General features: G+C 44.0%; 1 protein-coding gene across 1 annotated transcript in view; it reads right to left on the bottom strand.

Annotated features, from left to right (window-relative positions):
* Nucleotides 1-1,369: 1,369 nt before the first annotated feature.
* Nucleotides 1,370-25,456, bottom strand: part of SLC16A2 (solute carrier family 16 member 2) — a 126,152-nt gene continuing 102,065 nt past the window's right edge. The window contains exons 2-6 of the mRNA XM_024129509.2: nt 14,770-14,914; nt 11,085-11,535; nt 9,621-9,764; nt 5,542-5,770; nt 1,370-3,945 (exon numbers count right to left, since the gene is read on the bottom strand). Coding sequence (XP_023985277.1) covers nt 3,725-3,945; nt 5,542-5,770; nt 9,621-9,764; nt 11,085-11,535; nt 14,770-14,914 — 1,190 coding nt within the window. The 3' untranslated portion in view covers nt 1,370-3,724. The remainder of the gene's footprint in view (nt 3,946-5,541; nt 5,771-9,620; nt 9,765-11,084; nt 11,536-14,769; nt 14,915-25,456) is intronic.

Genomic DNA, 25,456 nt, shown 5'->3' with positions numbered 1-25,456 from the left:
AGGCCTTCTAAAGTAAAGCCTCCTCAACCCCTGCAGGAGTTGCATATCTAATCCCTTTCCTTGTGCCTCTGGAATCTCCTCTACATTTCAGTTTATTAGAATTCAGAACTTGCTTCAAAGGCTCTGGTTCAAACCATCACCCACCCTATCTAAGCACCAGCTGTCAGATACCAGGGATTTACTGGGGGCACCTGTAATTCCTGTCAGCTGGCCTGCTCTGCTGCTGTGAAGTGGCAGGGAACTGCTGGCTGCCTCTTCAGACATGAAAAGGCCCTGGGGGAGAGCATATGCTCATAAAAATTATGGGATTCCACAGCTTTGAAATCTAATGATCCTGAGTGATCAAACACAGACTAGGGCCTTGGGGCTACTGGGGGAGTGACTGAGGGGGCAGCAGACCTTGGGTGGGAGAGCCTGGGGCCAGGCAGCAGGACAGAGTAATTAGTCTCAGTGGAAAGAGATGAGGAGGCTGGCAGCTTGAGGATGTCTGCACTGAGTCAGGGGAGAAACAACAATAGCCAAGAGCTGGGTGGTAAACCACCCTCTTGCAAAGGAAACCAGTCCCCTCCACCCCTCTCCTGTTCAGTGTATGGCCATAGGGAGATGGACTTTATTTGTACCTTTTGGGTTGCTGAGGGTGGAAGGGCAGTAGGTGGGGCCAGCTGTCCATGGCCAAGGCCACATGAAGGTCTGGAGTGCTTGGGAAGAGAGAACCCCAGAAGTATGTGTTGGTTGGGAGTGAGAATAATTGTGAAAAGATGGGCTGTGCTAAAAGTCAGACATGGCTCAGATTTCTTTTTGCTTGGAGCTGGTTCTGCCAACACCCTTTTGGAAATGGGTTCACTATATAGTTGTTGAATGAAGTGTGCAAGTCATGTTCCCCTGCTTGTGTTGGTTTCTTCATCTGCAAAATGAGGAGTTTGGACTGGACTGGAAGTCGACCTGAGTTCAAGGTTTCAGCCTGCTCTGTCACTGACAAACTGTGTGAGCCTGCTGCAGTGCCTTATATACAGGCCTCAGTGTCCTCACTTAAATTCAATGCAGAGTATGGACAAGGGAGACTCTAAGGTTACTCCCAGCTTTGTCATTGTTATAGGTCTCTCTTCTGTATCACCCTCAATTCCAGGCTGCTGCCTGGCTGTATAACCCAGCTATACTAGCCCATTTAAGTTCCCCCATCAATTACAAGGGAGAAGAAAAGGAGTACAGACCCTGGCAGAAATTTGATTTGAAATGAGATTTCACTTCTGAAACTAAACTTCCTGCTGTTAACCAGGTTAAGACTATTTCACCCATGTAGGCAACATACACACCAAAGCTGGATTTTTAAGACTATTTCACTCGTGTAGGCAACGTAACACACCAAAGCTGGATTTTTAGATGTTTATTTTGTTCCAAACCTTCTGAGGATTTAAATGTCCCAGATCTCAAGCTCCCAAATTTTGTTCGTTCTCCTTGATTTAACTGTGGTGCATAAGAGGCTGCATCTTACCCTAAATATTAATACTGTGCTGCTTTCACCAACCAACATTCTCTCCAAAAGTGCACAAGCACGCACATGCACACGTACATGTGTGGAAGAAGTAAACTGACACCATGCCACGTTATGTGACAACTGATAGGGCAGATTTGGGACCTGTGAATATCTTTCCTTCATCTGGAGAGAAGTGGGTAGCACCCTGATTCTTAAGAGCTATCCATACCATGAGCAACAAAGGAGGCCCTGCAGAACTGCCCTCAGGTGACTTGGTGGGAGTGGGCAGGGAGCAATGGGAGCAGGGGCTTTGTTGCTCCAACATTTTCAATGGCCTCTTCTGGGACTTAAAGAGCTCCTGGGGCCCAGCTCCTCCTGTTCCACTGTTGTTTGGGATAACAGGATCATAATTAGGCAGGCCTCTTCCTATTCACAGAGCCAAGAACCAATGGGTTTTCCTTTGGGGAATTGATAAGAGCTGGACTGGGACCAAGGGAGGGGGCTCCAGACTTTGGCCTTGAATGAAGCCATCAGAGGCCAACCATGCCCCAGCTGCCTGTTTGTAACGGAAAAACTCATGGGTGGGGACCACTGTCTTCTTTGGAGCTCCTCAGGGGCGATCTCATCCTCCTGGCCCTGGGATGGCCCTGGCTCGGGGTGGCAAGTCACTGTTAGCTCCAGGTGACAGCCAGGGATGCCTGGTAAGAAGATGATGAAAGGTTAGGGTAATAGGAACACAGTAGAAAAAGACCCAGAATAGGGAGAAATACAAAGAGGCTGAGTGAGGAGAGAGGCTGAGCTCCTAATAAGGTGAGTTGTGATGGCAGGACACAGCGTGGCTGGAAATGCTCTTCAGCAAGAGTGCTTCCCAGAGCTTAGGCATAGGGAAACATCTGGTACCTACTTCAGAGGGATGAAGATGGTCCAGAGTCTACCTTTCCTGGCACCTTTAATGCCCACTAAGTAGAGTGGTCCAGGATGCCCAGCATGGGGGACACAGTGGGTAGTAAAGGCTAGGATGGTTTCCTCTTCCTAGAAGTTTTCCAACCCTATGTGCAGCTACTGCCTCTACCTTTGGGGGATCCAGGTTGGGAATGGGATTTTCCCTCAAACAGTTCCTTTTCTGGCCTGGCCCAGGTGGAAATGTTGACCCGTCATGAATAATGAGAAATGGAGTTGGTCCTTCCCCAGGTCCATAACTATTGCTCTTCCCCCTACCATGCCATTCCCCCTGTCATCAGTCTTCCTCTGCCTGCTGAGATGAAAGGAATTTCTTCACATTTTGACAGGTGGATATAAAGATGGGGAGCTGGGACAGCCTGCAGGTTAATGCATTGTCCTGGAAAATCTGTAAAAAATCAGTGAGTGGAATTTTACGGTGTTTAAGGTCCCTTTCCTATGTGATATTCTATTATTCCAGTATAGGATTATAGCAGCTTGAGCCAAAAAATGAGATGTGGCTCAGCCTGAGATGAGTGGAATTGATGCTAGTGTTAGGGGTGGGCTGAGCCAAGGTGAGGCTGATTGGCCCAAGCTCTGGGTCCCTCCTTTCTTCAAGCACCCACGAGTCTATGACAGTCATAAAAAGAAATAGAGGGGGATGAGAAGGGAGAAGAGGCAGTAGAGGAAAAAAAGGAGGAAGGAAAGAAGAAAGCAGACTGTTAACCAACCATATGATGGGGAGACTCTGTACACTTGTAAAATGATGTCACCCACACCTCTTGGGAAGCCATAGCCCTCAGAGACTCTGAGGCTAAACAAGGCTCCTTGTCTCATTTTACCTCTATGCCCTTTCCCTCGCACCCCGCAATGATTCCTAAGGACAGATGGCAAGGAACTCCTCAGCACACAGAGGCTTGGATCTTCCCACCAGGCTCCTGGGGACACAGTAGCACCTTTGGCAGTTGCTTTTAGTGGGTGACTAACAAGCTGGGCCAGGAGTTCCCATCCTCCTCCTCCCCCAAGAGTTAGAAAGTATATGGAGAGGGTCCAAAGGCGAGGGGGTGATCCCAAGCTTTCCTAGATCCTGGGAGGAGAGGACCCTGGCAAGTTTAAAGGCATTCACAGGGAGAATTTGGTTAATGAGTTTGGAACACCTGGAGCTTTGGCTCCAGGGGGATGGTCAGGTGGCTGAAATGCTGCATGTGCAGGTTTGGGAACAAGTGTGCTGGTGGCAAAAATGTAAATGCTGAGCAGGGCAGGGTGAAGGGAAAGGTTTGGGGAGGAGCACACAATGGCAAATAAGAGGCATTAGATTGGTTCCTCAGGGGTGGGGGAGCCTGGCAGCAGCTCTCCATTGGGGTCTGGGTCAGGGGTCAACATCTTATCCTTGCTGGAATCCCTTTGCTCTTTCTTGAACATCCTTTGATGCATCAGAGGGACGAACAAGAGGATTACAGCCCCGACGATGGGGGGCACACCGGCAAAGTAGAAGGCCACATGATAGTCCCCAAAACAGTTGCGGAGGAGGCCTGAAAAGTCAACAGAGACAAGTCAAGCCCAGCTTTGCCCTCCTGTACAAAGGTGCTCTCTGCCTCTTCTAGGGGCCATCACAATGCCTATCCAGAGACTCTTGGCCTGTACTGCCTTGACCCGAGAGCCCCCTCAGTTTAAACACTCCTAGATGGAAGAAACAAAACCTCTATTACAAAGACAGGCTGCTCCTCCCTGAGGCACTGGGGTTGAAGGCTCTTGAGGTTATGAAAGAAGCAAATGAAGCTTCTCAATTTCTGACTTTCATGAAGCTACAGCTAACGTCTAGTCACTCCAAGGTATGGAGTTAGGAGGGAAGCTACTCTAAAAGAACTCCACAGAAGATGACCAAGACTTGTTTTGGTTCACAGTGATAGACCCTTCCACCTCCAGCTTGGGCTAGAGTGTTCTTGTGGAACAATTCAGTCAAGTTCCTATTTTCCCTTTCTTTGAAGTGCCCATTTGCCCTAAGAGGAGGCTGTATGTGTATCCTTCCTTCCAGTTACAGATATGGTTGGCCCCTCTGGGTTCCTCTAGGTTGCCAGTACGGTAAATGTGTTTGGCATGGGATACAGGGCCTTCCCTGCTCACCTCCAGAAGCTAATGTGGGACACCTCATAGGGAGGATGAGCCCAGAAACACTACCGAAGAAAGGCAAGTAGGCCCTGGGGCTGCTTAGGAGGTAAGCAAAATGGAAAGAGATATGGATTCTGGGATCCACCTTTGGGATCAGGAGTTGGTTAGAGGCTCCCCTCCCCCAGTGGACAGTGTGGCTGTTGAACAAGGGCCTGAGCAGAAGGTTTTGTCACTGTAACACAGCATGACCAGTGCCCTCACAACACCTTACACAGAATTGGTATTCAAGGAATACTTGTTGAGCTAGCCCAGTTGGCCAGCCTAGGAGACTCTAGCCCATGAATCAATATTTGCAATAAATCCTAAAGAAAGGAAAAGATGTTTTCTTCTTATTAGTTTTCCTTGTTTCCTAAGTTCTCTGGGGTACCAACAATGTCCTTCTTGGAAGTGGAGAGAGAAATTGGGAGTGCTGAAAGATGGCAAGCCAACACTTTGCCTGTTGCCTGCTGGAAGTGAGCCTCATTGGTCCAGTCCTGGGTTGTGTTCTTAATCAAATCTTTTCTACAGGCTCAGTTCAGAAGCTGGTAGAGGAGGAGGGGGTATCTCTAAGTCTTAATAAAACCAGGGCCCACTTTCTCTTCTCCTCCTGCTCAACTACCTTCCAAATAATTACTTGCCTGTAAAGAGAGACAGAGAAGATTCTGGATCAATAGAATGGTCAGGAAGGCCAAACCCATTTCTCTCTCTACCGTCCCAGAATCAGCCATGCTGTCTACAATAAAACCCCACAGCAACAGATATACAGCCATGAAAAGCCCATCCCCCCAAATGAATCCATGCACATATACTGTCCTTAGTCTCTTTCACCAATAGCGGTAAGGGGTTTCATGCACTCTGACGAGGCTGCTTAAATAGAAAAGAGGGAGAAAAGGGACTTTAAGCAGAGGTGCTTAGGAGATCTAGGTCCCAAGGAAGACAGGACTCCCCCACTCATGCCCTCCCTGCAATATTAACCTCACCTGCAATGGGGGGTCCGGCAATCATCGGCAAGGCCATCATGCCCAGGAGGTAGCCAATGGCCTGTGAGGCCTGCATTGGGCCCACCAGCTCAAATGCGATGGGGGCCATGATGGTGATGAAGAAGCCATCACACAGGCCCAGGAAGAGGCAGACAACGATGAGGCCCCCGAAGCCCCGGCAGAGGGGAATCATCATGGACATCAGGCCCAGGAGCAGGAAGGAGATGACCTAAAGGAGCAACAGCCTGAGGTCATGTTGTGCTTGCCTGCCAAGACCACATAGTAAATCACATCTCCTTTCTCAGGGCCTCGTTTCTACCGTCTATAAAATGGGGCAAGGGGATATCAACAGAGAGCCCAGTGGACTAGTTACTTAGGCCCCTTCTAAGTCCTGCTTAGAAGGACTTAGGATTTAAAGATTTTAAGAGAGCCCCTATTTAACTTTGATTCTGTCTAGACTTTAAAAAGAGGAGGCATTGCTCCTGTCCTCAGGAAGTTGTCTTTTAATTGGACTCTGAGATAAAGGGAATTGCTGTTGCTGCTTTCTGATCCTGTGTTTGTCTGCCCCAGGCAACAGGGTCTGGGATCAGACCATGCTGGTATTTTCAGATCCATGTTAGATATGGGAAGAGGAAGGGGAGGAAGTGAGGATGACTTGAATAATTGAATAACGATTAGATGGGGGCATGAATGGAAGGCACAGCTTCCTGAAATGAGGAAGGAGTCAGTCCCCATTTTTGTGGGAGACTGCTTTTAGAAAACACCTTGGTATGAAGGAGGCCATTGGGAGGTTCACCCAGGTTCCTTAGGCTTTAGGACATGGGACACACCACCCATCTCAGACACTCAGACGTTATGGCTCTGGGGGCTTCTGGGCTTGTCTGGGCACCCTGCGAAGGCAACAAAGGGGGCTCTAAGGAGAACCAAGACACTAGGAAGAGGTCTAGGGAGCCTGAAGCCAGTCCAGGGGGCACTGACTAGCCACTGGGCTTTCTTTGGGCTGAGCAAAATGACTCTGAAGTAAAGAAGCTGCCTTTCCAGAGACTGGTTTTTCCCTCTCAATAGAGATAAGGGCCACTGGAAACACAGCTGGCCTTTTGATGAAGGTCATCTGCAACCTGTGTCCGTGAGCCAGACTGAAGACCTGGACTCCACCCACTGTGGCCAGCAGAGCCAGGTTGTCCCAGGGTCAGGGCTAAGGCCTGATCTGTTAACCAAGGCCTTGACAGGATCCGGGATTTTCTAATAGTTCACACAGGCAGGCTGACTTACCCAGGAAGTGTAAGTCACCACATGGTAAGGGTACATCACCACATCACCACATGGAAGGCAGGTAGGAGGGTCAAGGCTATTTCAAGCACTAAAGATTTTCTGTGTTGTTGCTGCCAATGGGTTTGTTAGGCTAATTGGTTGGATTTTGGAGAGGATAAGAAATGTCCTGGTCATGCCATCTGAGGAAATCTCTTTGTTGAGGGACTTTTGAACTTTGCCCAAGATGTTTTGGGACAGCTAGGCAGAATCTAGGAATAAGAACCCAGATATCCCAGTTTCTCCTCTAGGAGATTCATGTACAACTGTAAGATAAAACCAGACCCACCTATCAACCAAGTCATAATGGTATGGCAATTAAGGAGTTAATACCATTATATAATACAAAGGACCCCATTAACTGATTTCAATTGGCTGTAATTACTATCTACTGTATCTAGCTGCCTCTTAACATCCTCCACGAGGCCTTGCCAAGGTTCGGAAATTAAAAATCCCTCTTGGAACTGAGAATCAGGCCTCAAGAATTGGCCCAAAGTGAGGTTGTCCTGCAGGTTGTCACCATTTCCTTACCAACAGACTGTCCAGGGGCTTGACACCAGACACATGTGCCTGTCTTTGTCAGTAGTAGGAACCACAAAGTCTAGTGGATGGCTCTTCAGAACCTGAAGCTGTGTACACTCCTTTTCTCTCCCAGACCAGTACTCCTGGATCTGACCCGGGGAGAAAGGGAGGCAAATCCTCGTGATGGAGTATCTTGAGTAGCTCAAGAGAGAGAAGTTCACTCATTGTTTTGTGCTCTCAGCCTGAGACACTTACCAGCACAATGAGTTTGAACAAATCACTTTGCCTCTCTGGGCCTCAGTTCCTCAGTTTGTAAAATGGAGAATTTGGACTACAAGTTGATGAAGATATGTTTCAGCTAAAAAGTTCCAAGATTATTTTATATTATTCTAAGTGGTAACACTGGGTCAAGTAAGAGTGGAAGAGGGGAGAGATTGTTGGGTGGGTAGGGGAAATGGTCAGCAGAAGCACTGGGCCATAAGCCTAGTTCTTCTTCTAACTAGCTAATGCCTCTGCCTCTCTTGGAACTCCCTCTGCACAATACAAAGCAAAAACTGCTTGGGCCCTACCTCTCTCCTAGGGACTGCAGTGAGAAATGAGCTATATGGCTAGGCAAGGGCTGCTGCTTTTCCTCAAGATAAAGCCCTGGCCCAATACTAGCTTACCCTGCACTCCAGCACTCTTTGGCATCTTGGAGTTGCTGATATTGACAGGGAAGACCCGCAGGGGTGCCATGTGGAAGAGGCTGGGAAAGCCACACACAGTCCTATGCAAAAAGCCACCCAGGTAAGGTCTTGCTGATATTGGCACAGGAATTTAAAATTTTATAATTGGTTTATCTCAATCACAGCCTTTTGGTTTGACCTTGGTCTAGTCACTTATGTCTGGGACTTGGTTCTGCCATCCATCACTTAGTATAAAGTGGAATATGAGAAGAGTGCTACATAGGAGTTCAGCTCTGCCATGACTGTCTGAGTCTTTCCCTCAGTTTCTCCATCAGTGTAATGAGAGGTTGGACTGGATGGACCATAATGGCACCCTGAGCTCTGACAAAGCAGATTCACTAGATCTTGCAAATCTAACACAAAGTTAAACACAACAGGAAACCTTAATCATATCCTCATCCAAGACTTACGAGGGTATTTAGGAAAACACTTGGGGCTATCAGAAGACAGAGAAATCCCTGCTGTGTGTATAGTCAGGGCCCCTTGGAAGTTCTTTTAGGACTTCTCCAGGATAGTCAGAACTCAACCACCTTCCTGATGGACTATTTGTGACCCACATGTTTTCTGGGGCTGCTGTTACCCCTTCACAGGGTTCCACACTTGGGCACCTTCTGGTAAACCCAGCTGCTGTAGCAAAAATCATGAGCCAGGTCAGAAAGACAATATTGTTGCCCAGTAGACAAAGACAGACAGCTTGAGCAGTAGTCTGTATTCAAGCCAGACCAGAGCCCAGGTCACACAAAAAGTGGCCTCTCGAGCATCCACATGGCTACTGCCCACAATATGAGGCTATCTGTGTCACTGTGAGAAGGATTAACACTTTGCATGGCTATAACACTTTTTACTTCTCAAAGCCTGGTCACACCTGTATTCCTTTTGATCCTCACCTTGCAGGTGAGATAGTAAAGGCAAGGATTATTCTCATTGCACAAAAGAGGAAAGTGAGGTGTAGAGAGGGCAAGTGAGGTCTGGCCTTTTCTGGCAATTTTTTGGTGTCCGTCAAGAGGATGGCATTTGAGAGCCAGTGTTTGGTGCCAAGTAGCTCTGGAGGTATAAGAAGTGATGGGTCTGGGCCTAGAGGAGAGAGACACTGGGCCACAGAGTACTGCAGATGCTCAAGACCCTCCAAGAGAGTATAAGGTAGCAATGAGTTCAGTCTTCAATGGGGGCAGCATCTAACTCCTGGCTTCAGTTTCCCTCTTACAGATGGGAGAGCCTTTATTAATAAACATTTTATTTGAAAGTGTTCTTAGAGGTTCCATTTACACTGACAGCTTTCACTACATCTTCACTCCATTTTGATGAAGGAGGCAGAACAAGGATGATGATCTTCACTTGAAAGCAAGGGAAACGGAGGCTTAGAGAATTTGATTGACTTTCCCATGTCACACAGCAAGCTGGTGTCAGAGCTGGGGCCCAGGCCACAGCAGTTATACATCCTACCATTGTATCCCAAAGGCTGGAGATAACCTAGCATCTGTGGCAGGCTGTTCTCCCCACAGTAGACAGGGTGGTCACACTCACCTGCAAGTAGATCTTCTTAAGTCCAGGAATGGAGTCACTGACACGGCCTGACACAAGGCGCCCAAGGCCTGAGGTAGCTCCAATACACACCAAGAGCACCCAGGTCTGCTTGATTTCCAAGAATTCCTCTTCCACATACTTCATCTGAAAAGCATAGCACCAGGCCCCCGGGATAAGAGGAAGAAGAAGAGCTGGCTGGTTAATTGTTGGCATACCCAGAACCCTCTACTGCTTACTTCCCTGGACCATGGCAAGAGTTCCTTCTCCTGCAGCTCCCTCCCTTATAGCCTTAGCTCCAGAACAAGCTCTCTGGCTGTTTCTAACAACTTAAAAGGCTGCATATCCCCTGGCTCTCTGGATTCTGGGTTTCTGAGCAACAGCTGAGGGCAGTGGGTGTCTCTAAGCCCCTTCCAAGCCCTGGCAGGACAGAATACAGCCTTAACAACTGAAAAAAGTCCAAGGGTTCCCCTATTATCTCCTCATTCCCTGACCTGGAACTGACAGCCTGGGGTAACAGCAGGTCACCAAGGGAGAAGGATCCACTAACTTCCAGGTAATATTCCAAAAGTGTGCTTTAAGAAACACAAAGTCTGTGGAAGATAACAGCTGGACTACAACCAACAAATCTGTGGCCATGTAAGTTGGGTGTATGGTGGTTAAACAAAGCTGAATTGATTTCTTTACAGCAGGATTTTTGGTACCTTTAAAAGACTGCTACACATTATGAAGCTAGAGAAATCTAGTATATGTTATTTCTTAAACAAAATTACTTGACCCCAAAGACTAGCATTCCATAAGACACACTCTTAGAAAACTCTATCATTGAGGGACTTCCCTGGTGGTCAATGGTTAAGACTCCGTGCTCCCAATGCAGGGGGCCTGGTGATCCCTGGCTGGGGAACTAAGATCCTACATACCACAACTAAGCCGGCGTGCTGCAACTTCTGAGCCTGCATGCTCTAGAGCCTGCATGCTGCAACTAGAGAGCCCAAGCACTGCAACCACTGAGCCCACATGCTGCAACTACTGAGCCCATGCGCCACAACTAGAGAAGCCCACACGCTGCAACGAAGAGACCAGGCACTGCAACGAAGACCCAGCACTGCCAAATAAATTTAAAAAAAGAAAAAAAGAAAGAAAAGAAAACCCTATCATTGGGTCATCTGGGGCAGCCTCCTGTATCCCGGTGATGCTTATCTTCTCCTGAAAATCCATCTAGATTTATCAGTGGGGGAAACCATAGGCATAGGCCTCCCCCTGAGCAACTTCCCCCATTTCCCACTGAGGTCTTCCCTCAGCCTGTGCTCTTTCCTACTCTGGGTCTCTCCAACCACTGTTTTGTCTTTCTCCAAAGGTTCCAGGTCTGCCCTTTCAATGTCTTCTGCTCCTACCCTCTGGACTTCAGGCAGGTTAAGGGCAACTTCTTGGGGTCGGGTAGGGTGGATCCACCCTGGTATTCCTCACCAAGTGTACATAGGGAACGAAGTAGCCAAGGGCAGCAGCAGCGATCCCGAAGGCCCAGATGCGGTAGGTACGTTGGCGGAACACTCGCATGTTGAAGTACTTCCTGAGCTGAGCCAGAAAGCGTTGGCACAGGGTGTGGACACCTCTCTTGCTTGGGGTGTCCTGCGAGCTGGGCAGGAGGGGTCGGTAGGTGAGTGAAAGCAGCGTAAGAATAAACATAAAGGTACTCAGCACCTGGAAGGTTTGGGCGAGCTTGATCTTAGCCCCCAGCGTTTTGATGAGGAGGGGGAAGGATATGGAGAAGATGCTACTCCCAGCAGACACCACACCATTGGCCAGACCCAGACGGCGTTGGAAGTAATGGCCCAGGATGACGAGAGATGGCTGAAAGGCGAAGGAACAGCCACAACCAAAGAGAATCCCGTAGGTGAAGTAACGCAGGCTTAGTGAGCTGTGGGAGAGACACCAAGAGCTATCCTCAGAAGCCTGACCAGCAATCCACCTGCCCTTCCCCCCTCACCCTCCTGAGATCTGCATACCCCCACCCTTAACCCACTGCCCCAGTTACTACTGACCCTCAGAATAGACAAGGAATAGGACCTTCTGATCCCCATTTTGTAGATGGGGAGACAGAGGCTCAGAGAAGTAAAGTAATTTACCCAAGGTAGCATAACTGGGGATCAGCAAAGCTTGGACTTGAATCTAAGTCTGTGTGACTCTAGTTTGAATCATAGCATCCTATCAGAGAGTACTGTTCAAAAGAAAGCCAAAACTAGCCTATGCAAAGTCTGGATGAGGGGCTACAAAGAGTAAGTCAGTGCCTTAGAGAGAATAGTTACACCTACTGCTCACCTAGACACCATGGTTGGGCTGGTAACCAAAGCTTTATCCCAAGTAACAAGAAAGTTCTGCAAGGAGCCAAGATTCTAGAAGGTTGAGACCCTCCATAGGACTCTTCAGTGTCTTTCTTCATGCTCAGGGCCCTTAATATTTCACAGAATGGTTGGTGGTATTCTGAGAGACACCCCCTCCCCAACCATGCCCATGGTCTGGATGTCCCAAGACCCTTTACTCCAGGCCCTAGATAATTTCCATGGGGATCCTAAGGTAAGGAGTTTCTATAACTTCCAAAGCCTGGCTCCTGTTGCTGGACATGATATGGACTAGCTTCCCAGAGTAGCTTGGCTGCTTGATGGGAACTGGAAACTCAAAGAAGTTGTGGGCCTGGCCAAGTAAGAGAGGCTCTGGCTTAAAACCCTTAGGCCCTGCTTTGACTATAAACTTCTATAACAGAAGGCAAAGTATCAGAAGGGAAAAGGCCATGGGAAGGTCAGCTTGGCTGGACAATTGCCCTCAGATGATACTGGCACAAACTAGTGAAAAACTTTGTTTTCTTTTTGATGTCTCCACATATTTTGCAATACTTCTTATCTGACCACGTAATAACCTAATACTTTCCATGGTCAGGCAGTTCTTCTCCATAGATAGATCCAGTCCTCATACTAAAGGACTGGACCTATGCTGCAGAGATGAAGTGATGCTAGTACTCATGATTCCAAGACAGCTATCATCATCATTTCTTTCTATCTGCTTGCATTCATTGGACATGAGCAAGGGCTTTGGTTTCAAAAGGGTTGCCTCTACTTAGAACACATAGCTAAGCCAACTGCTCCTCTTCTGTCAGATTCCTGGGGCTTCCTCCCATTAGAACCTAAGTACCATTTGGGATTGACCTGGGCTGGGGGCCTTGTCTAAGGGAGAGGAGTTATGAAGGTCTGAGGGAAACCCTCAGGGAGGTGGCCAGTGGGAGCAAAGCATGGGATTCAGTTCAGGGAGCTGTGTGGTGGATCTATTTCTAGCTGGGCCCAAAGGCAGAAGGCCCCTGAGCAGGCTTGCCAAGGCCTCCCCACCCCTGCCTGAACTTTGCCCCACCTCACACCATCCAAAGGAACTCAGAGCCCTGATTCAAGCAACAGGAAAGATGACTTGGAGTTCTAACCACAAGCAGAACCATTTTTCCACTGGATGTGAAGCCATCCAGAAAGTTTCTTGGCTTTGAAGATGTTCTTGCAGAAAGGGCAAAGGGGGTGGGGGAGGAGCTTAGGGGCTGGAGAACAGAACGCCTACTCCAATGTGCCTAAAGAAGAATGCCAGGAGAAAGCACATCTGAGCTCCTTCCCCTCCTGTAACTGAGCTCATGTGGATTGGAAGGAAAATGGGATCCGTATGTTGCTAATTTGTTTACACTTTGCTCTGCTTGGCCTTAAAAAACAGGCCTCTGCTGTGTAGCTCTGAGACTGGAGCCGCTTATGAGGCCTAGCTCCTTCCCACAAGGAGCCAGACACGAGCTTGCTGAGGGCAAATGAGGCCGACCACCAGAGGGGTCCTGAAAGGGCTTGGAGCTGCTGCCCTGGGAGGACTGAGCAGATTACAGACAGGATATGGTTTTCCCTGCCTCTGTCCCAGTTGGATGGGACCAAGCCAGGAAACCATTGCAGGCCAGATCCAAGCTCTGCTGGAGGGTGGGCTGGGCAGCCGGAAATGCTCAAGTCATAAAGAAAGCTGGCTCAACCTCACAAGGCCCAGTTGTAGCAGAACACAATTATCATTCTCTGCTGTGAGTGGAACCTTAGGCCTGGAGAGCATAACCATGGTCCTTCTCTGGGGAGCCAAGCTCAGAAAGCAAGTCTCTGATAAGCTAGCCATGTCTCCAGGCTGGCATTCTCCTACACCAGCCCAGGCAGATTGGAAGTAGGAGGTACCATAACTCCCAAAGTGTCTTTGGCAGAAAGTCATTGGAGTTCTTTAGGAATCCCATATTCCTCAGGCTGTGGTGGAGGGTTTTTACTTCTCTCCTCCCCTACAGACATGCTTCTGGAGAGCTGGCAGAAAGAAAGCAGAAAATGAACTTGTAGCCTGCTCCTTGTCCGACACTACCAGTTTCTGCCAGTAGGACCTATGGGACCAGAGTTTGAGTTTACTTAGCTTAGGCCTAGTTGGGTAGCTGGGTGCTGGGTCTTTATCTCAGTGAGGGAGGCTGCTAAACATCCCTTCTCACACCCAAGACATGAATCTTTATCTGTTCCAAATCATCCATACATTGCCATCCAGAAATGGAAAAGGACCAGAAATGCTAAACAGCCTTGGGCTCAGCTGACCTCTTTTTCAGCATAAGATTACCTTAGGAATCCTGTAATGGTAGGTGTTCACATGGGCTTACTCCAGAAGTTCATTTCCAGGAGGGCAGTTGAGGTCATGAGATGTGTGGCATATTGAAGGGAAATAGAATGGCAGAGCTGGAAGACACCTGAAAAGACCTGATCTAATCTCCTCATGTTACAGTATAAAAATTGAGGCCCAAAGAGGGGAATGGTACTCATGAATTGTTCCATTGCCATTCAGTGGCCAAAATTTGACTTGGGCCCAGCAGTATGAATGCCCAAGCTTAGGATCCTCCCACCACTTTGGAACTCTTGGGTCCTCCTTGGGTATATTCCCTACCAATGTGTCCTGGGGACCCTACCAAGATGAATCCCATTGGACAATAATTCCTGGGAGCAGGGTCTTGAGGATCCTACATGGAAAGGGCCACAGGGGATTCTACAATGAGAAGAGTGTCTAGTTGAGGCCCAGAAAGAAGCCAACCCTCAGCCTTGGGCAAATGGACAGCAACTCCTAGCCTTACCTGGTGAAGGAGCTGGTATGGAGGCCAATGAAAGCGACGGCAGCCCCTGCAGTTGCTGTGATTCGGCAGCCCAATCGATCAGTGAATATACTCACAATGGGAGAACAGAAGAAGATCATGCCCATTGAGAGGGCTCCTACCCATGCTGCAGAGAAAAGAAGCACAAAGACACCTTAGTTTAATGTGTTACCTGGTGGTGCGGCTGGTATCTCATATCTTCTCTGGCCTTTCACTGGGGGCATTGCCTTGGTCTGCACTGCCAGCCTGCTAGTCCCTGATGGTCAGTGAGGTTAGGCAATTTTCAAAGTGCCTGTAACAAAGCAATGTGAGAACCAGGAGTCTAGTTCATAAGCATACCCAGAACGTCAAAGCTGGGGCAGGGAGCCTTTAGAGAGCAAGTCTGTGATGGAGACTTCTAGCTAGCTACCACACAGCTACACTACATTTCTTAGCCTGTTCAGCTGTTTGGCTTGACCATGTGACTGAACTCTGACCAATAGCATGTGGGTAAAACAGACAAATACCACTTCCAGGCCTGGACCATAAAAAGACTACCATGATGTTTCTGCTTACTTGGGAGCTATAATGGCAGAGTGACCTTGGAAGCCATGTATTAAGACTGGCAGAACTGCCATCAGTTCTGTCTGGGTCTCTGAATGGAGTGAAGTTCCCCCTCTCTCTCCAATCTGGAACCCCTGCCCTGAATGTTACATAAGAAGTAAAGAAACGTCCTTTAAGCTACTGAATTTTCTAGGGCTATTTGTTATAGCAGTTAAACAAACACAAACTAAAACAAAGAGATTCCTCTACAACTGTTTTACTGATAAAGAAACAGCTCCAGAAATGTGAAGGGACTTGCCAAAGATCACACAGCAAGTTAAGTGGCAGAGCTGGGACTCAAACCTAACTCTCCTTATTTCTAGTCCAATGTTCATTGTATTATATCTCTTACTGGGATGAATGAAGCTTCCCATCATTGGAGGTATGCAAGCAGAGGTAGATATAAAACAGGGGATTCAAGCACTGTGGTCAGATTTGGACTAGCCAACAATTCAAGCTTCCTTCCAGGAATGCTAAGCCAGATTTATAGCCTTAGGCATTGGGCTACTTGGCTTCAGTGCCAAGGAACATGAGAATTAATTAAGCCTTCAGGAGCTTAGGTAAGACTTCTCTTGGTCATTGGAACAGTCCTGTGAAGATGCTAAGACTAAGGAGTAGGGAAGGCCACAGACAAAGGGCTCCTGGAATTGTACAGGTCAGGTTCAGGAGACACTCAAAGATTTATAAGGACACTATGCAAGAGGGTCAACTAACTCTCATGCTGAAATCCTTCATCAGAGCCCATGTTTGGCAAATCCCTGACTCCAAACTCAAATAAGAAGAGTTTATTCTGTTTATAAAGGCTCTTAAGTGTCTGTAACAATCCTCAACAGGGAGGAAGAAATTTGCCCTTTTACTTGGATTCTTCTAGACCATTTCCCCTTGCTCAGCCCTCGGAAAGAAAGCCCAAGCTTTTTTTGTTTGAAGGCTGTATCAAGTTTCATTGTAGGCCTCTGTTTTCTAGGCTAAACAATTCTTAGTTTCATTAATATTTCTTCTTAGCTTTAATTTCTAATTCTGTATTACTTTGAGAGCTCTCCTCTTAACACGTTCCTAGTCTTCATCATCATCATCAAAAAGTATTCATTGAGTGTCACCTGAACAGGATGCCAGGCCAGCTTCTGGCTCTCTTCAATTGTGGAGCCCCAAATGAGGCAGAGGAGTGCAGTCTGAGGTTAGACTAGTCCATTGTCTGAGTCTCTTTCCTCAGTGCCTAATAGGTTGCTCAGATCTCCACTGGCAATCTTTGCTTTCCTGTGGGTGTCATCTTGAGTCTTAGCTGGCTGGCTCCAACAGTACTGGCCTGAGACCGCAGGAGACCCGAACTCTCATCACAATTTTACCTTATACCTTTCAATTTCACCTCTTATCAGCTATGGGACCTTGAGCAAATCACACAGCACTTCTCTAATCCTCTGACTTCTCATCTGTAAAATGGGAATTAAAATTCTCCATGTGCCTTCCCCAAAGTTTTATTTTAATCTAAAGATTATCAGATGTGATCATATGTATGAGAGCTTTATAAATACCAATAGTCACATCATACATAAAAATTAATACAAATGGATCATAGACTCAAATGTAAAACTTAAAACTTCTAGAAGAAAGTATAGGAGAAAATCTTTTTGACCTTTAGTTAGGCAAAGATTTCATAGATAATTACCAAAAATGTGATCCATTAAAAAATTGATACATTAGACTTCATCAAAGTGTAAAACTTCTGTTCTTTGAAAAGTGCTGTTATGAAAATGAAAGGGCAAACCACAGATTGGGAAAGGTATTTACAATACACACATTGATAAAAGACTGGCATCCAGAGTACAAGTGTGAGTTGACTCTCACAACTCAATAAGACAGCAAACAATCCAATTTAAAATATGGGCAAAAGATTTGAACAGACATTTTACACACAAACACAGTACATGAATGACAATTGAGCACATGAAAAGATGCTCAATATCATTAATCATTCAAGAAATACTTATTAAAACCACAATGAGATACCCCTATACAACCACTAAAAAGGCTTTTTTTTTTTAAATGACAATACCTAGTACTGGTGAGGATATAGAGGAACTGGAAATCTCATACACTGTTGATGGGAATGCAAAATGGTATACCTGCTTTGGAAAACAGTTTGGCAGCTTCTTAAAAGTTAAACATACAGGGGGACTTCCCTGGTGGTCCAGTGGTAAAGAATCCACCTTATGACATTTTTTTTCCTTAGATTCCATATATATGTGTTAGCATACGGTATCTGTTTTTCTCCTTCTGACTTACTTCACTCTGTATGACAGACTCCAGGTCCATCCACCTCACTACAAATAACTCAGTTTCATTTCTTTTTATGGCTAGAGGTAGGATGGGAATAAAACACAGACCTACTAGAGCATGGACTTGAGGATATGGGGGGGGAGGGTAAGCTGTGACGAAGTGAGAGAGTGGCATGGACATATATACACTACCAAACGTAGGGTGGATAGCTAGTGGGAAGCAGCCGCATGGCACAGGGAGATCAGCTAGGTGGTTTGTGACCACCTAGAGGGGTGGGATAGGGAGGGTGGAAGGGAGGGAGACGCAAGAGGGAAGAGATATGGGAACATATGTATATGTATAACTGATTCACTTTGTTGTAAAGCAGAAACTAACACACCATTGTAAAGCAATTATACCCCAATAAAGATGTTAAAAAAAAAAAAAAAAGAATCCACCTTACAATGCAGGAGACTCAGGTTCTATCCCTGGTTAGGGAACTAAGATCCCCTATGCCGAGGAGCAACTAAGCCTGCACGCCACAACTATTGAGCTCACACGCCTCAACTAGAGCCCGTGTGCCGCAAACTACAGAGCCCACATGCTCTGGAACCCGTGCGCCACAACTACAGAGCCCATGCACCCTGGAGCCTGTGCGCCACGACTAGAGAAGAGAAAACCCACATGCCACAACTAGAGAGAAGCCCGCACGCCACAATGAACAGCCCGCCTGCCTCAACGAAGATCCCACGTGCCACAACTAAGACCCAATGCAGCCAAAAATAAATTAAAAAAAAAAAGTTAAACATACAATTACCATATGACCCTAAAATCATTCTCCTGGGTATTTACCCAAGATAAATGAAAAATTATATTCATACAAAAACCTGTACCTAGATGTTTTTGCAGATTTTTCATAACTGCCAAAACGTGGCAATAACTCAAATTGTACTTCAACTGGTGAATGGATAAATACGTGGATATACATTAAGACAATGGGATACAACTCTGCAATAAATAGGAATGAACTATTGATATTGAAACAGGCAACAACTTGGACAATTCTCAAAGGCATTATGCTAAGTGAAAAGAAGCCAGACACCAATGATTCCATTTATATGTAATTCTGAAAAGGCAAAACTGTGGGGTCAAACAGATCAGTGCATGCCAGGAGGAAGGGTGAGGGGAAATGACTCATTGTAGATGAGCATGAGGGAAGTTTTTGGAGTAATGAAATGTTATATATTTTGACTGTAAGTGGTGATATTCTTTTGTCAAAATTCATAGAACTGAGCATATAAAAAGGGTGAATATTACCATATGTAAATTATACCTCAATAAATCTGTTATAAAAAAAGAAGAGGGGGGCAGGGAAGCAGGAAGTGCCAGTGGGAGATCTCATTTATGATGTATGTATTTTTATTCTGGCTGGATTTTCAAAAAAATTAGTTCAAGCGTATTATCAAAAATGAAAAAATACTTAAATTCAGTAAATTATCTTACTGTCATTTTATCAACTACAACTCACCATTATTTGGCCCTTCTGAATTTCTAAAATACAATGAAAGCTGATGATTGGGCTTCAAAGTAATTTTTGCACAAAGAAAATTTAAATTATATTGGATATAGCTTTTTATGTTAATGATATGTATTCATCATTATGGTATCATACAGAATATTTTCACTGCCTTAAAAATACCATGCTCCACCTATTCATTCCTCCTCCCCTCCCAACCTCTGGCAACCACTGATCTTTTTACTGTCTCCATAGTTTTGCCTTTTCCACAGTGTTATATAGTTGGAATCATACAGTATGTAGTCTTTTCAGATTGGCTTCTTTCACTTAGTAATATGCATTTAAGCTTCCCCCATGTATTTTCATGAGTTGAAAGCTCTTTTTTTTCAGCACTGAATAATATTCCATTGTCTGGATGTACCACAGTTTATTTACTAACTCACCTACTGAAGGACATCTTGTTTGCTTCCACATTTTGGCAATTATGAATAAAGCTGCTATAAATATCTGTGTGCAAATTTTTGTGTGGACGTAAGTTCTTAATTCATTTGGTTAAACACTAAGGAGCATGATTGTGAAATTGTATGTTTAGTTTTGTAAGAAATTGCCAAACTTTCTTCCAAAGTGGCTGTACCATTTTGCATTCCCAACAGTAATGAGTGAGAGTTCTTGTTGCTCTACATCCTTGCCAGAATTTGGTGGTGTCGGTGTTCCAGATTTTGGTCATTCTAATAAGTATGTAGTGGTATCTCACTGTTGTTTTCATTTGTATTTCCCTGATGGCATATGGTGTTGTGTATTTTTTCATATGCTTATTTGTCATCTGTATATTTTCTTTGATGAGGTGTCTGTTAAGGTCTTTGGCCCATTTTTCAACTGGGTTGTTCATTTTCTCATTGTTGAGTTTAAGGAATTCTTTGTACATTTTGGATAACAGTCCTTTATCAGATATGTCTTTGGTGAATATTTTCTCCCAGTCTGTGGCTTATCTTCTCATTCTCTTGATATTGTCTTCTGCAGAGCAGAAGTTTTTAATTTTAATGAAATCCAACTTATCAATTATTTCTTTCTTGGATCGTGACTTTGGTCTTGTATCTAAAATGTCATAATCATACCCAAGTTTTCCTAAGTTATTTTCTAGGAGTTTTAGAGTTTTGTGTTTTATATTTAGGTCTGTGATCCATTCTGAGTTAATTTTTGATAAGGATGTAAGGTCTGTGTCTAGATTAATTTTTTTCCGTGTGGATGTCCAGTTGTTCCAGCACCATTTGTTGAAAAGATTATCTTTGCTCCATTGTATGGTCTTTGCTTCTAGTCAAAGATCAGTTGGCTATATTTATGTGGATCTATTTCTGGGCTTTCTATTCTGTTCCATTGATCTATTTGTCTATTCTTTCACCAATACCACACTGTCTTGAATATTGTAGCTTCATAATAAGTTTTGAGGTCAAGTAGTGACAGTTCTCCAACTTTGTTCATCTCTTCCAATACTGTGTTGGCTATTTGGGGTCTTTTGCTTCTCCATGTAAACTTTAGAATCAGTTTATCGATATCCACAAAATAAACTGCTGAGACTTTGATTGGGATTGCATTGAATCTATACATCAAGTTGGGAAGAACTGACATCCTGACAATATTGAGTCTTCCTGTGCATGAACATAGAATATCTCCATTTATTTAGTTCTTTGAATTTTAGTTCATCAAAATTTTGTAGTTTTCCTCATATAAATTTGTACATATTTTGTTAGGTTTATACATAAGTATTTCACTTTTGGGGATGCTAATGTAAATGGCATTCATTTTTAAACTTTCAAATTCCTCTTTTTCATTGCTGGTTTATAGGAAAGCGATTCACTTTTGTATATTAACCTTGTATCCTGCAACTTTGCTGTAATTGCTTTTAAGTTCCAGAGTTTTTTGTCATTTTTTTCAGATTGTCTACATAGATGATCATGTCATCTGTGAACAAAGACAGTTTTATGTCTTCCTTCCCAGCCTGTATACTTGTTATTTCTTTTTCTTGTATTATTATATTAGCTAGAACTTCTACTACAATGTTGAAAAGGAGTGGTGAGAAGGGACAGCCTTGTCTTGAATCTGATCTTAGTGGGAAAGCTGCAATTTTCTCACCATTTAGTATGATATTATCAGTAGTTTTTAAAATATAGATTTTAAAAAATTAATATGAGTTTTTTTCAACTTTTGAAACAATTATAGATTCACAGGAAATAGCTAAGATAATCCAGAGAAGTCCCATGAACACTTCACCCAGTTTCCCCCAATGGTTACATCGTATATAACTATACTATAATATCAAAACCAGGAAATTGACATTGGTACAATATGTGTGTATAGTTCTATATCATTTTATCACATGTGTAGATTTGTGTAACCACCACTGCAATCAAGATACAGGACTACTCCATCACCATAAAGATCTCCTTTGTGCTACTCTTTCATAGTCACACCCAGTCCACTCCCCCACCATCCCTAACTCTTGGCAACAACTAATTTGTTTTCCATCTCTATAATATTATTTTAAGAAAGTTATAGAAATTGAGTCATATAGTGCGTGACTTTTTGAAATTGGCTTTTTTTCACCCAGCATAATTCCCTGGAGATATATATTTGAAGTAAGTTTCTTGTAGACAGCTTATAGTTGGGGTATTTTTTTTTTCCTGCCAATCTCTGTCTTTTAATTTATGTATTTAGATAATTTGCAAGGAAGTAATCATTGACATGTTAGGGTCATTTTATTTTTGTTTTCTGTTTGTTCCCTCTGTTTTTCCTTCCTCTACTTTCTTTTTCTCTGCTTGCCTGTAGGCTCCCTTAACAATTTTTAGAATTCCACTTTGATTTATTTATAGCGCTTTGAGTGTATCCCTTTGTATACCTATTTTAGTGGTTGCTCTAGCTATTACATCATAGTTTACTGATGTTGACATTTCACTAGTTTGAGTGGAGTGTAAAAACCTAAACTCCCTCATGTCCTTTCACTATCCTCCATTTATAATTTTCTTAAATATTTCCTCTATATACATTGAAACCACATCAGGAATCATTATAATTTTTGCTTCAACTGTAAAACATAATTTAGAAAATCCAAGAGGAGAAGGAAACTCTATTGTATTTACCCATAATTTTACTCTTTTCATTGTTCTTCCTTCTTGATGATCCAATATTCCTTCTTCTATTGTTTCCTTTTTGTTTAGAGAATTCCTTTGGCCATTCTTTTAGGGTAGGTCTGCTGGTGACAAATTCTCCTATTTTTCCTTCATTTGAAAATGCCTTGATTTCCCCCTTCATTCCTGAAGGATATTTTCACCAAATATGCAATTCTGGATTGACAGTTTATTCTTTCAGAACTTGAAGAATGTTTTGTCACTTCTTCCTTCTACCCTCCGTGGTTTTTGATGAGAAATCCACTATCATTTGAATGTTTTTCCCCTTAATTAAGGCGTCATTTCTCTCTCAATTTTTCCAAGATGTGTGTGTGTGTGTGTGTGTGTGTTTATATTTCAGAAGTTTGTGATGTGTTTTGGCATAGATTTCTTTGAGTTCACCCTCTTTGGGGTTCACTCAGCTTCTTAATACTGTAGATTTTTCTTTTGCCAAATTTGGGAATTTTTCAACCGTTATTTCTCTCAGTAATTTTTCAGCCCCACCTTCTTTCTCCTCTCCATTCAGGACTCCTCTGATGACAGGAATATTACATCTTTTGTTATAGCACCACAGTTCTCTGAGGCTCTGTTCATTTTTTAAAAATTTATTTTCCCCCTGTTGTTCAGATTGTATAATTTCTATTGTTCTGTCTTCAAGCTTACTACTTCTTTCCTCTGCCCTCTCCATTATTTAATGGAACCCATCCAGTGAGGTTTTAAAAATTATTATTTCAGTTGTTATATTTTTTAGTTCTAAAATTTCCATTGTTTCTTCTTTGTATTTTCTATTTATTTGCTGAGACTCTATTTTTTCATTTATCTCAAGTATGATTGTAATTGCTCATTGAAGCATTTTTATAGTGGCTGCTTTAAAATCCTTGTCAAATAATTTCAATATCTGTGTCATCTTGGTGTTTTCTCATTGAAAACAACACGTAGTCTTTTCTCATTGAAGTTGAGATTTTCCTAGTCTTTGGTGTGACAAGTGGTTTTTCTATTTTACCTGGGAAATGTTGGATATTATGTTATGAGACTCTGTATCGTATTTAAATCTTGTGTTTTAGTAGGCCTACTATGACACTGTGCCAGCATGGTACCACCACATTATTTCTAGATGGAGTGGAAGAGACGGGGATGGAAGTCCAGGTTCCCTGCTTAGCCTCTATGGACACCCTGGGGAGGATGGGTGCCTTGTTATGCTGAGCAGGGGTTGGTGTTCAAGATCCCCACTGGTCTTCCTCTGATACTTAACTGGTTGGGAGAGGTCTTCCTCTGATACTTAACTGGTTGGGGGAGGTAAGAGTCTCTCATTACTATTCTCCACGTTGCTTCAACTGATACTGTACTGAATGATGCTAAAAGTCCTAGTTTCCTACTTGGCCTTCACTGACACCACCTTGGCACCTCTTCAGGAATGGGAGGAGAGCCGGAAGTTACAGACTGGCAAGGGTGAATGTCCAGGTTCCCTGCATGGTCTCCACTGAAACAATGGATGAAGAATAGGCCTTGTTACAACTGAAAGGATGACATTCCTGGCTCCCTACTCAGTTTTCTCTAATACTACCTTGGAATGGTAGGCGGACAGATTGGGGCACCTTGTTATAACCGGGTGAGTATATAAGTCAAGGTTCCTTATTAGGCCTTTGTTGGTAAATGTCAGAAGGTATGCATTTTTCCCCATGGTGTTTGGCTGGAGTAGAGTGGTTATTGTCTAAAAGTTTTCTGTCTTGCTAGGCTCCTCCTTTCTTGGTCTTTTGGTTAGAGAAATCAGGCTTTTCTCAATGCTCATTTAATTTGTTTCTGTTGGCATTTCTGGGTTGCAAGCTTCTTCAGCTCCAGGTGTAAGATATATGAGGCAAAAAGAAAACCCAGGTAATTCACCACTGTGTTGTTCCTTGAGTCCTGAGATACCTAGTCCATCAACTTTCTTCTCTCTACCTTTTAGTCTTCTTATATTTACTTTATATAATGGCCAGTGTTTTTAGCCTTACTTCATGGGAGGAATAGGGAAAAGTACCTTGATATAGTTTTTGACGCTAAATGTACATTTTAAAAAAATGAAGCCATCCATATATTATTTTCATTTATTTAACAGTTATTTAACATCCTTTCTGGCCCAAATACACAGCTATCCCACAGGTACTGAGGATGCTAAATGAGTGACATATGGTCTTTGCCTTCAAGGATCTCACAGTAGAATAAGGAACACTTTTTTTTAACAGTGCAGTAAAATGTATAAATCCCATGGTTCAAGACCACAGTAAAATTTTCTATTTAAAGATTTTCAGAGAGGTCAGACATTCCAAGGGAAAGAAAATTTGCTGCATTAAGGAAAAGAAAGGTAATTTAATAGCTAGATCAATGACTGAAGAAGAATAGAACGATTGTTAGCAGGAAAGGTTACCAGAGGAAATTTTGTAACAGAAAAATAATCAGCTATAACTATATTTAAAAAAAGAAGAACCAATAGTGATAATAATAATAATAATGATAATTATAACCATGTTGATGGTAAAATGAGTGTTGTTGGTTATCCTTTATCTTTCTTGCACTCAATTTCCTTTTTTGGAAAATAAAAGGCATGGGTAGAGGTTTCCTAGAACTCTTGACAGTCCTTGGACTCAAAGCTGGGGAGTTTTTGTTGTTCCCCATATTACCCTTGCCCTCATATGAGGAAGATTTTTTTTAATTCCCTACTGCTGATGACAAAGTGATTTTGATGAAACAGCTGAATGTGGGAGAGTTCAAAGGGTGAAAAGTAGACTTTAACAGGAGGTATAGAGGGCCATCTTTATAAACAGACTTGGCAAAATCAGAGATGGCACCCCACAACTTTCCATCAGTCAGAGAGCATTATTTTCAATGAACAACTATGCTAAGTTCCAAGCGTCTAATTTCTGACTAATAAACTTTCTGTCCAGCAGAGCCCTAGGACTTTAAGGATTAACTATGTATAAACCCACCATCCACAACTTTCGTCCAATGATTCCCAGAATTCTCTTCAGCCTCAACCACTACCCTCAGGTGACTTAAGTACTCCCAAAGAGTTGTCCCCCAAAGACCTGTGCCTGAAGTGAACACAATGTCTATATTCACTGGACACCACCTCCTTTCCTCCTCTAAGCACCCTTAGCCAGCTGGGCTTCTGTTGAGCCTG

The sequence above is a fragment of the Physeter macrocephalus genome, chromosome 21 (genome assembly GCF_002837175.3).
Source record: "Physeter macrocephalus isolate SW-GA chromosome 21, ASM283717v5, whole genome shotgun sequence".
In the NCBI taxonomy this organism is placed as follows: Eukaryota; Metazoa; Chordata; class Mammalia; order Artiodactyla; family Physeteridae; genus Physeter; species Physeter macrocephalus.
This window is presented reverse-complemented; position numbering and strand designations above follow the sequence as displayed.